The sequence below is a fragment of the Ornithodoros turicata genome, unplaced genomic scaffold, assembly GCF_037126465.1.
Source record: "Ornithodoros turicata isolate Travis unplaced genomic scaffold, ASM3712646v1 Chromosome32, whole genome shotgun sequence".
Taxonomy (NCBI): Eukaryota; Metazoa; Arthropoda; class Arachnida; order Ixodida; family Argasidae; genus Ornithodoros; species Ornithodoros turicata.
The window spans coordinates 565,754-577,805 of NW_026999357.1; the positions used below are offsets into that span (position 1 = coordinate 565,754).

The window sequence follows — 12,052 nt, forward strand, 5'->3', positions numbered from 1 at the left end:
ACAGAGATTGGCTTCGCCACTCGTACGACAGAAAATAGGTCTACTGGGTTCAATTTTGGACGGGAAATAGTATTTCCACTCGAAAACACGCTACGAACACTGAGGGAACAACCCCGTCGCCCGTATGCACGATATGCGGAAGACATTCGCAACCGTCTTTCAACTGCAGTTCGTTGTGCACGTGAGAATCTTGTGGGTGCACGACTGGACCAATCATCCCAGTACAACAAGGGTCGACGCCAGGTAACATACAGTGTAGGAGACTTAGTCCTGAGGTGGACGCATCCACTTAGCGACGCAGCGAAGGGCTTCTCTCGCGGACCGATGGGACGGGCCTTACCGGGTGAGTGCGCAACTTACTCCCGTTACTTATAGACTTGAACGTTGCAGTACAAGCGAAGTGTCCGGCCCAGTTCACATCACAGACCTCAAGGAATTCATCGATCGCATCTTGGAGCAGGACGAACGGCAAGATGACTCCGGCACAAGTTCGTCGCGATCCCAACCTTTTCAACATCCCATCGACACGGAGTCTCAACGCGCTGAAGATAGGACATCCCTGGGCGGATTACCGGGGTTCCCTCGTTATAAACTTCGCCCCCGTAAACCTCCAAGGCGATGTTTTCTTTGTTTTTTATGGAGATGCGGCATTTCTCTACCCGCCGTCCTGCGGCCCCTCGTAGCCGTAGGACCACGGACGGCTTGTCAGTCTACGTCAGCGTCTTCGTCAAGGAAAACTTATCGGCAACTGCAGCACCTGTGCTCCGTGTGCGGAGTACCATGCACTCATCCACCCGTCAACCCACTGCTCCGGCGTTCTCCATTCCCAGCGTCTACAGCAGCAGCATCCTCCGTCGGGGACACTTCACGGTACCCCTCCAGCCGAGGACTCGCCTGAACCAGCTCTCACCAACTCCCCAGAGAGCCCATAGTATAGGTAAATTCACACAACACTGGGCACATGGGCAATGAGAATGCAGCGGTTGCTCCCTCAATCCTCCAATCAGAAGTCTTTCCGTCCGGCTCGCAACCCGACCGGTTCTGGCTGTTGCTGACTTCTGCTTTCCATACTGGCCTGTACCGGCTACCCCTGACCTCTAAGTCTACTAGCTTTCATGCACGCCGTAAAGTTATTCAATGATCCCCAACCAACTGTGAAAAGTGTCGTAATTAACAGAAATTTATTTAAGTCATTATACTGACACAGTCGGCAGCTTGACGCATTTACATGCACTGAGCGTAGAATCCAGTATTACAACAAACAAGTACAGGCGTAGCACTTCCTAGAGTTCAAACTTGCAAAACACGCATATCGACACAGCTTATTCCCAGCAACGAACAACTGTCACATACTTGCGCACAATCTCTTGATCATGATGTCCTTGCCTGCTACAGGTCAAACATTAAATGCTGGTGCTTCATGAATTCTATTTTCTTGCTCGAACATGTTCATCGAGCCAGAATTCACGACAACACTTCACTGTGAAATCCGATTGGCTGGTCGTAGACCGATGCTTGTATCGAGGGGCAGTACAACACGATCGAAGACACCATAATACACGGATAAGACGGCGAACGCGCTTGCCTCCCAACGAAAGACACCGCCGACCCGGCGTCCGCCGTTCAAATTTCAAATGAAACCGCCGAGGGAGTACGCAGCACGCAGGCGAGGAAGCGGGAAGTGCAGTTTTCAAATTCCGGCAACCAATCCGGACACGCTTGTGGCGCCCGACCAATAGAGAGGCACGGATTGCTCCGTGCGCAGTAACACGGATTTTGATACAGATTTTGCGAGAGCTGTGGGGGGCTGCCGGCACCACAAAACTTGGCCTCGGCTGTCCTCTGCATTCACCGGTACGCCCCCAGCTGCTAGCGCCAAATGTCGGAGTACGCAACGCCGAAGACATTTTGCTGGACATCGCCGACCTGGCGGAGTTTTGAGGAGGGGGAGATGTGGGACGCCATCACCCTGTCGGAACGCTTATCGAAAGTCACGCAAGTGTCGTGATTCATGGGGGCATGGCGGCACCGGCACCTGCGTTATCAGCTCACCCGAAGCAGGCAGTGCGCATTTAAGACCAAGGAAGCGAGGGAGGCAGTGGCTAGTCTGGAGGCAGCAGCGGAGCAGTCGAGTTCTGATTCTGTTCGAGTTCAGGTCTGATTCTGCTGCACGAATCGTCGAGATACGCTGGCGCAAAAATAATATTCTCAGGCTGAGAGCTCTGCTGCTTTCACATCGTTCTACCTGTATCATTCTACCTGAGCTCTCAGCCTGAGAATATTATTTTTGGCGCCAGCGTATCTCGACGATTACCTGCAGCAGAATCAGACCTTGGAACACTCGTCCAAAGTGTATATATTGTATCCCGGCAACCTTGTCCGCGTAGTAGGTATGCACATACATTATCACGTAGAATTGGAATACAGTACCCGTTCGGGTGAATTTCGTTTTTTCATCGTCTATTACGTACTACTTTTTAAACCGGTGTTCATTTTCATTCTGCGGTAAAATAATGAGGAAAACTGTCTCTGATGAGACTTGCGGACAAAACATGGCGTGGCGGGACCCTTGAGCGAAAGTTCGGAGAGTGGGGGGGGGGGGGGGGTCACAGCCACGGTGAAAACTCTAGGAGGGGGTGGACTGTCCCCCCTGCCCCCACGTTCCGACGCCCCTGATTATCCAAACTTACGACGATCCCTAAACTAAACGGGAGAAGCTTTCCAATCCAGGGCTCCAACAGTAAAAAACGACAAAGAAAAACAAAAGGAAACAGCAAAGGAAGGAACGAAGGGAGCGGCGAAAAAGGTATATTCTCTGGAACCGCAACGGGAGGAAAACCATTGCAAACACGTTTTTCTTGTGCCGGCCATCGGCATTTAGCAGCCTTTGCTGAGCCCTGATGTGAATTACAAGCCCAAGTAATGACAGATGAGCAAGCAAGCATCCACGTCGTTTGAAGTGCAAATTGTTGCGCCCAACACTAGCGCCACCTTCGCGTTCACCTAAAATTGCTCCTCTCTTGAACATTGAACTGCCCCAACGCGGTTCGCATGACCGCGCCCATGAAATCAGCAGTCAGCTGTTGTCGTTTTCTGGAGTTTACACCAAACTGGTCACAGTTCTTCGTCTGTGCCTGTGTGTGTGTGTGTGCGCGTGTGCACGTGCGCTTGTTTGGGAAGCTTGAGCTCTGCTCTGACACATATACAATAATATAAATCGCATACGACTCTGCGCAAGTGACGTATGCTGTAGGTTCGGGGGTCTCGTCGTGAGACAGAAATAATGCGACGGACTCGATGGAAAGCGTTGCTGTACCTTTGCTCGGTTCCCGCGTGTTTGTGCGCTGAACTGAACTTGCAGTTTTGTAAAACAACTTCAATACATTGCAGTAGCAGTGAGATAGTTTCCTTAGTTTTGTCGCATATTGCGTTCACTTCATCTGCCTTCTCTTTTCCCCTAGTGGTGTAACCCCCGCTCGGACGTTGCGGCCTCCCTAAGGTTCATGTGTCAGTTTTGGAAACACTGAGGTATACTAATATTGTTACATGTGACACATTGTAGTGTACTGCAGCCAGCTTCACCGTTTGACTGATAATTTGCACGGTTACTTCTTTAACATTATTTGAATAACCTTGATCTGATGCTGTGCCATGAAATAGGATAGAAATCCATTGTGGTTAAGTATTTTTCCTTTACGAATATGCTGTAGTAGAAATGCTTTTTAGAATATGCTTTAATATCGTACATTGGAAATACATAATTGGATACAATGTATCAGCTTGAAAATTGCTTCAGGTGAGTTTCAGTGAAATTCATTGTCGTCCTACGAGGACTGTTCAAGTCAAACCGGGACTTTGTCTCCTGAGTGTACAAATGGTTCGCGTTACTTCTTTTTCGTCATTTCCACACGCGACAGGCCAACGCGTTCACCATGTGGTGGTCCAAAGTTTGCACAAAACAGAAGACACGTGCTGGACAAGACGGCAACAACGAGGTGAGCGCGCACATCGAACAGCGAATTGTTATGAAGTTTGTCGTGTATGAAGGCACAAAGACATCTGAAATTCACAGAAGGCTTCAGACTCAGTATGGCCAGGATACACTTAGCCGCAGCAAAGCATTTGAGTGGTACAAACGGTTCCGAGACGGCCGTACAACAGTGCAGGACGATCCCAGCCGGGGCGGCTCAGAGTCCAGTGTCTGAGTTCATGAGAACATCACTTGTGGAGAAAACTTATGGAGCGCCTGATCCTCAAGGACCGACGGATAACATGTCTCGAACTGGCTCGAAAGACGGACCTTTTTGTGGGAACGTTGAACTCTATCATTCATGAACACCTCCAGCTTACGAAAGTTAGTGCCCATTGGGTTCCGAGGCAGCTTGCCGTGTTTGACCGGCAGAGAAGACTGGAAATCTCCCAAGAGCTAAGGCACCGTTTCGACACTGAAGGACAGCTGTTCCTTGATCGGATCATCACGTGCGATGAAACGTGGGTGCACCCTTTCACTCCTGAGTCTCAACGCACATCAAAACAGTGGAAGCACCCGGCCAGCCAGCTCTCGAGAAGTTTCGAAGCACCCCGTCTGCGGGTAAGGTCATGGCCACGGTTTTCTGGGACAAACACGGTTTTCGGGGCTGGCGTTGTTCATGTTGATTTTCTGCCCAGTGGTACCACCATCAATAGTGCATATTACTGCCAGGTTCTCAGGGATGTGCATAATGCGCTGAAGCATAAGCGGCCGGGCTTCACACCAAAGGAGTCCTCCTCCTACAGGACAATGCACGCCCGCATACTGCGCATCTAACGACACGGAACTTGGCTGGGAGTTGCTGCCGCATCCCCCTTACAGTCCAGACCTCGCCCCCAGCGATTTCCATCTCTTCGGGCCACTATAGCGAAAGCGAGATTCATTGCGTGTGATAGAATCCCGAACTACGAATTTTTCTTCTAAGTTTAGTTAGGAAAGTAAAACAGCCTTTAAAGTTGAGCATCCCCTTCAAAATTGATTTCGCTCTGAGGACGCTTTCAAATTTATTCGGATGGTTATTCTGTCACTTGAGTGACTTGAGTGTCACTTGAGCCTTCTGTGTGTGCGGTGCCGCTCCAAAGATTGTTTTGAAATTTTGTACCGAAAAATGGTTCTAAGTATATGTAGTACCAAAGTACCGTGATATTTTAAGAGGTGCACCGTAGCTTTTATTCAAAGGAAACGAAAGGGAACAGTTTAACAGTTAGAGATAATTCCTTGGCAAATTTCTTGCCTTTACTATAAGGGTACGAAGCTAAGAGTGTGGGGTCGGTGGCTGTGGAGACTCGCTGTGTTCCTCGATGTAATTTGTCTGTGTTAGCGTGCTCGTCGTCTTCCGTGTCAGTTTGTGCGGGTTGTTGGAGTGTTGTCGTTTGCTGTGTGTATATGCGTGGGTGCAGTGGTCGTTGTGGTCCCTTTGATGCCATCGTGTGTTCTGGGGGTTTGCGGTGCTGGCAATTAAAGTGTGAGCTGGTTGAGGATGTTGTGTTAGAGCGTTTGTCAGTGCAGGACGGAATCTATGGACCATTAGTGAAGTTGTGTGCCATAGCTCGTACGCCTGCGTGGTTTGGGTGGATGCCGTCCCGAGCGAAAGCTGCGTGCGTGAAAACCATAACGTTGGCGTGTGCCTGACGCATGTGGACGAGGTGGTTGTTGACAGCGTGTTCCTTCCTGTTGAACTCTTATAGTCATGTGTCCTGGTGTGTGTGTGTGTGTGCTCGTGTTTGCTCTGTCGTCGGGGAAGTGTCGCTGTCAGTACTGTAGAGGACGATGGTTTTCCTCCACACGAGTCCTAACCGGTGATGATGGAATGTCCCAGCGAGCAGATGGTCGTGGCCTTACGCTAGGACGGTGCCGGTAGAACTGCGTGCAGTGGCGCGCGCCAGCGGAAGCAAGTCTTCATCGTCGTCCGCGGGCCGCCACATTACTACCCCCCTCAAACGCGGAGCGGTGTAGATCTAGCGGTTGAGGTCCGCGTCGATACGTGAAGAGGAGAAAGAAGGGCGACACGTGGAACAGGGACGGATGGGAGTTTTGTTCATGTGTAGTAGGAGCGAAATGAATGGCGCGAACAAGCGCTCAGCGGGTCTCCGAGGGCCGGTCGCAGTGGCATGGGCGAGAGGGCGACAGTATCGCGGCCGGCACGTGAGCGGTTAGCTCTGATGGTTGTCGCCTGTGAATTGCCGGGGAGGACCGTCTTGGAGCACGGAGAGACCGGGAGTAGGACTCATTGTGGCCTCCGTTCGTGTCCCCGGTGGAATTGTGGTCTCGGGGCCTCTTGCCTGCTATAAGGTGGTTGGCTACTGGGTTGTCGAAGATCAGAACTATTGTGGAAGGCAGGGCGAGAAGACAGCGCGGGCTGGGTTCCTGGACCGCTAGCGTAGGGGATGCAGGTGGTGCGGTCGACAGCGGCGTACCGCGACCGGTACAGCAGCGTGTGGCTCGGGAACATGCCGCTGGTGTATGCCCGAGGAGGATCGTCGCGAAGCGTGAGGCGGCGTGACGCAGTGAGAGTGAGTATGGCGTGGTGAGAGTGATGTGGTGCGGGAGCGGCCTCGTGATATGCCAGGTCTTGAATGCTGAGCGAAGAGCGTCACCGCCTAGCGAGTCCTCGGAGGAACTATGCACCGTGCCTTCAGTGACGGCTTCCGGAGTGATTCGCTGGTCGTGGGAAAATTTGGGATGGGGAGGGGCCGAATTACGGCGAAAGTGGTGTTCTTTATTCCTGTCATCAAATGTTCAGGACGATGGTCTTCCTCCACACGAGTCCTGACCGGCGATGATGGAATGTCCCGGCGGGCAGATGGTCATGGCGGAAGCACGTCTTCATCGTCGTCCACGGGCCGCCACAGTACTATCTCAGCACCTGGTCTGTTATTTGTGATGGAGGACACTAGTGCTTCGAATTCCTGGATGAGGTGTTGTGCTGTCGACCATTTGATGTCCCTTTGTCGTTCGTCCCTACGTGGAGTATGAAGTGCTTGATGTTCGGTGGGGCGGCGGTTACATGTGTCATTGTGTCTCGTATTCTTGCGCCGCTTGAAAAATGTATGTGAGGTCCGTGCTCTCCGTGCGATGGGATGTGGATGTGATTTTTTCAACTCCAGATAAGTTGAGAAAATTGTCCGGGATGAAGAATGTCGATGATGCTGTTGTTGGTACGTGTACTAATAAGCATAGGAACCCGCCATTACAGTGTACAACAAATGTAGTCTATAAGATCCCGCTGTCGTGCGGGAAGTATTACGTCAATGAAATACTAAAAGAGCATTCCTATAATGTGGACAACAAAAGAGAAGGATTGTTCGCACTCCACTGCGAGTCATGTGGGTGTGCACCGAGGTTTTCAGACACGATCTGCGTGTCAAGGTCTTCTTGTCGATTGACACGGGAGATAGTGGAGGTAAACGCAATTGATAAGTTGGGTGATGAATGTGTGGCGACGACGTCGACCAACCTATCCGGAAAGGAGATATCATTTCATGATAGACAAGCCTCATTTCTCCGGCGGAACGAAGTGTGACGGCAGGTTTTTGTGGGTTCTGTGTGGCCTTATGTGTTCATGTACATTTTCCCAAGTGTTGAAAGAAAGCTCCAGTTTGTTCTCTTCTGTGTCCGTGTGTTTTCCGCGCTACTCTACTACAAATAAATTATTGTTGTTGTTGTTTTACGTCAAGCGCCCATAGTTGAGTTTTGCGACAGTGGAGTCGTGACTTTTTCCTGCCGAAGAAAAGAGGGATGTTCCGTGGAGTGGCTTGTGAGAGCCCCGTTCAACCGGGGGCGGATCCAGGGAAGATCCTCGGGGGGGGGGGCACTTAAAAAAGAGAGAAGGGGGGGTCGCCATGTAAGACGGCGAGCTGCTGCGCTTTCATTTCACACCAGAACTTTATTTATGATCTACATGTTGCGAAGCTTAGCAAGCTGTAGAGGATAGAGGAACGCCACCGTGCGGCGTGTGCGGAAAACAGAGCGTGCGGAAGGAAAATCTGCCGGAATGGGGGGTAGAGGTATGTCTCGGGGCGCCCCCCCCCCCCCCCTGGATCCGCCCCTGCGTTCAACGGGGTTTTATAAAGGATTGTTGGATGAACTTGAGAGACTCGCCCCGTGGTTGGTCTAGAAGACGGCAGAACGTAAACGCGAGGGGGATAGCAGCGGTCTGTCCGCCGGGGAAGTTTGGGAATAGTGGAGGCGGCAATAGCAGCGGTGTTGGCACCACAATCGGCCTGAAGTGTCAAGTGCAGGTTGCAGTACAGTGCAGTTAGATTATTTTTGGGACGTGTGCACGTGTTGTGTGCCACGCTGTGACGTCGAGAAAAATTCCAGAAGATACCCAGCCGACAAGAAGACGTCTCAGGCCTCTTCGAAGAATATTCGGACTTCCCCACCCCTGCAGCTAAGTGAAGTTGACGAGACTGACGTAAAAATGGTTCAGTTAGGTTGCCTGCGTAGCAATTTTGAGTTTAAGGATTTGTACAACTTGTTGGGTAGATGGCGATTGTGATTTTAAGGAGCAGAGATCATTTTTGTGCATCTTGTGGAGAAGCCTGAGTGACGAGTTTTATTTTAAGTTTCTTGAGCGTAGAGTGTTTTTAGAATTTGCTATATTTTGCTATTTGGTATGGATCCATCGTAGTAAACTAGCACTGCAACGAGGGCTAACAGGGGAGAAGACAAACACTGCGCTAGACTTCCAACAACAACTAACGTCACGGGGTCACTATGCGTCAGCCAGGCATCCGTGACGTTATTTGATAAAGAGGTAATGTTCCTGGAGAAGTGGGACAAAGGGATTTGATGTGTAGACTGGAATGTGACACGTGGATGATTACAATGGAGGCATTCATAAAAGGAACATGTTTCGGAGTCAATAAAATATGTTGTTGGAAGTCTAGCACAGTATTTGTTTTTGTTTTTATTCTCCCCTGTCAGTCCTCGTTGCAGTGCTAGCTTACTACGATAGGCTCTTGCTGAGGCCCAGACCGCGTCAGGAAAGCTAGGTTTAATTGCAAGAGGCAAAAGGATTGAGGATCAGACGATGTCCGCTTCCAGCCCCGGGGAATATAGTTCCAGATTTTCGTTTGATTTCACGTCCTGCGGTCGTGATGTGCCGCGGCTACCGCGTAGACATACATTTCATGCTCCTTCTGCTGAGTCTTCCATTGTTGGGCTGCCGCATCGGCAACCCGGACAGAAATATCCTTGACTGGAAAAAGCCCACAGAAAAAGCCCGCGTTCTCGCGGCTAATAGCGTTCGTTGATCTATTTCCTTGTTTGTGAAATATCTACAAAAGATACGTAAATTATGTTTATAGTATCTGCTCACTGACATATTCATACACATTACTTCTGCAATGTTAGTTCAGGTGTGCTGTACAATTATGCACATGTCGTAATTTGCCTGGAACACCTTTTCAATTTCACTTTTTCAACTACCACCCCTGTATTGCATGCATGAGGGCTCAAGGAAAATAAATGACGATGATGATGATGCTTATGGTAGAATTAAGGTATATTATCTTCATACGTACCTGAAAGCATAATATTTGCTCCTCAGGGTATTGCCGCTCAGAGGCTATTCTGTAGACAATACACATCATGCCGCACAACAATCGAATAAAGGTCCCTATCGGACGGCCTCCAAGGTATCCTCGCTCCTGATTTTTGGGATGGACGCTCGCAGGAACTTTCGGAAACTGCTCTAAGCATTATGTTCTCTAACACTGCACTGCGAACCCAACGATCGAGCCACGTTACCACGACTGTTACTATTCCGGCTACACATCTCGCGCGAAATCATTGCCGTATAGGTAGCAGCGCACCGCAGTAACGCCCCTATCTCTGAAATTTCTACAAATGCTCGTACCGGTACCCCCCATCCCCTTTGCAGGTCGGTACGCCCAGGATCAATGCCTGAAGCACTTACCCTGCGTTGTAACTGTTGGAGTGCTTTTCGTCGTTGTTTGCATGCTTGAGGTCGTCGTTGGTGTTCCTTCGTCGCTGCTGAGCTCTGCGGAAGGACAATCAATCGATTTCAGTCCACCTGAAGGATCCATTTGGCTTATGTCTCCCGATCATATGACCAGCCGCGGATCTAGGGGTGTCTAGGGGTCTACACCCTCCAAATCCCAGACTTGAAGATGCGGTTCAATGGGCAAATCCCAGTACGCACGTGGCACTTGTCCATAGCGGACCCACCCATGGGAAAATCCTAGATCCGCCCCTGCACATGATGGCCGCTTAGCTGCCTTTGCAAGGATCGCCGGTGATTTTATCTGGTCGTGATTGTGATTGTCTTTAAGTTTCGTTTAAGTATTGCTTTGATTACAAACAAACCGACCACATTGCCCTCAAATGTCCACTGCCAAGTATATCTAGCAGTTTACTGCAACTTTTTTTTTCCCCGCTCCCTTAGTAGAAAAATAGTTCCGATGCCACTGCGTACCCCCATCCCCTCTGCAGGTCGGTACGTCCAGGAACAATGCCTGAAGCACTTACCGTGCGACTTAGTCAGGTAGTCGTCTTCTGTGGTAGTACTCGTTCCTGCGGAAGAACAATCAATCGATTTCAGTCCACCTGAAGGATCCATTTGGCTTATGTCTCCCAATCATATGACCAGGCAGGGATCTAGGGGTGTCTAGGGGTCTACACCCTCCAAATCCCAGACTTGAAGATGCTGTTCAATGGGCAAATCCCAGTACGCACGTGCCACTTGTCCATAGCGGACCCACCCACGGGAAAATCCTAGATCCACCCCTGCACATGATGGCCGCTTAGCTGCCTTTGCAGGATCGCCGGTGATTTTATCTGGTCGAAATTGTGATTGTCTTTAAGTTGCGTTGATGACAAACAAACCGATCGCATCGGCCTCAAATGTGCACTGGCAAGTATATCTAGCAGTTTGCTGCAACTTTTCAAAATTATGAACTTAACCTTCGGTCGAAAGTTGCGGGCAACTAGCAATTGACAATACACTACACTAACAACTTTGCTTCCTTGGAGTCGGGCCCGCAAGCAGCTCTTGACTTGGCTCCTAAACCCATATTCAACAACAACATGTCACCGTAAGCCCGCCCACCCAGACCGCATTACGCAGCTAATTCCTCGCAATGCACGACCATTACTGGGTACAATCGGGTGTCCATTCTATTCCTTGAGCGACTCGAGAGGCTGTTGTGTGAACAATACGTATGATACCACATGACAATCACATATGGTTATCTAACGGTTCCCTGTTCCTCGTCTGGGGATGGACGTAAGACAGACGTTCGCAAAACTTTTGAAGCTGCTAGAAGCGTTATGTTTTCTACTACTGCACTGGAAACCTTTTAACGATAGAATCGAGCCACATTACGACGACTGTTACTATTCTTCCGGCTACATATCTCGCGGGAAAAGCATTGCCGTATAGGTAGCAACGCACCACGTTATGGTTTCTGATGAAAGGAAATGAGGTAAAATAAAACGATGCTAGACTATGTCTCTGCTGTGTCATCACACTCTCCTACATCGGTCCTTGATGACCTCCTAGGAACAACCAAAAATTTATCGTACGGACATGTGAGAGTCCCATTTTAACCAATTGGGGGGGGGGGTACCCAGAGGACCGATTTCGCCCTCCCGTGGACGTCCTGCCAGTCCCGGTGTGATAACCGTCCGATATTTCAGGCATGACAATGTTTCTTAGGGAAGAGCCTTGAGGGCAGAGCGTTAGAGCGCTGGATGTGGCCAGGACCAAGCAATTTCGTGAGAGAGAGGGGGCAGGAGTCGAGCTCGTTATGGTAGGTTCGGGAAGGTTGGTAGAGTGGGGAATGGAAAAAAATGTGCTCTAGATCTTCAACAGCAGCGCAGTGCTTGCCGTGGGAAGAGGCAACTTGTCTCAAGCGGTGCTGTGAAGGCCACATCGAGGCACATTCGATGATCAAAGATGAAAGCCACTCTCATGTTCAACATTTCATGAACTAATGTGTCATCTTGACGAGGGATATGTGCAGACATGCGGAAAGCGAGCGCTGGATCAACTCT

The 12,052-nt window shown here is 50.1% G+C and overlaps 1 protein-coding gene across 1 annotated transcript in view; it reads right to left on the reverse strand.

Moving 5' to 3' along the window:
* Positions 1–10,616, reverse strand: part of LOC135373799 (integumentary mucin C.1-like) — a 66,222-nt gene extending 55,606 nt beyond the window's left edge. Inside the window, exons 1-2 of the mRNA XM_064606865.1 lie at positions 10,526–10,616; positions 9,954–10,037 (exon numbers count right to left, since the gene is read on the reverse strand). Coding sequence (XP_064462935.1) covers positions 9,954–10,037; positions 10,526–10,616 — 175 coding nt within the window. The remainder of the gene's footprint in view (positions 1–9,953; positions 10,038–10,525) is intronic.
* Between the last annotated feature and the right edge of the window lie 1,436 nt (positions 10,617–12,052).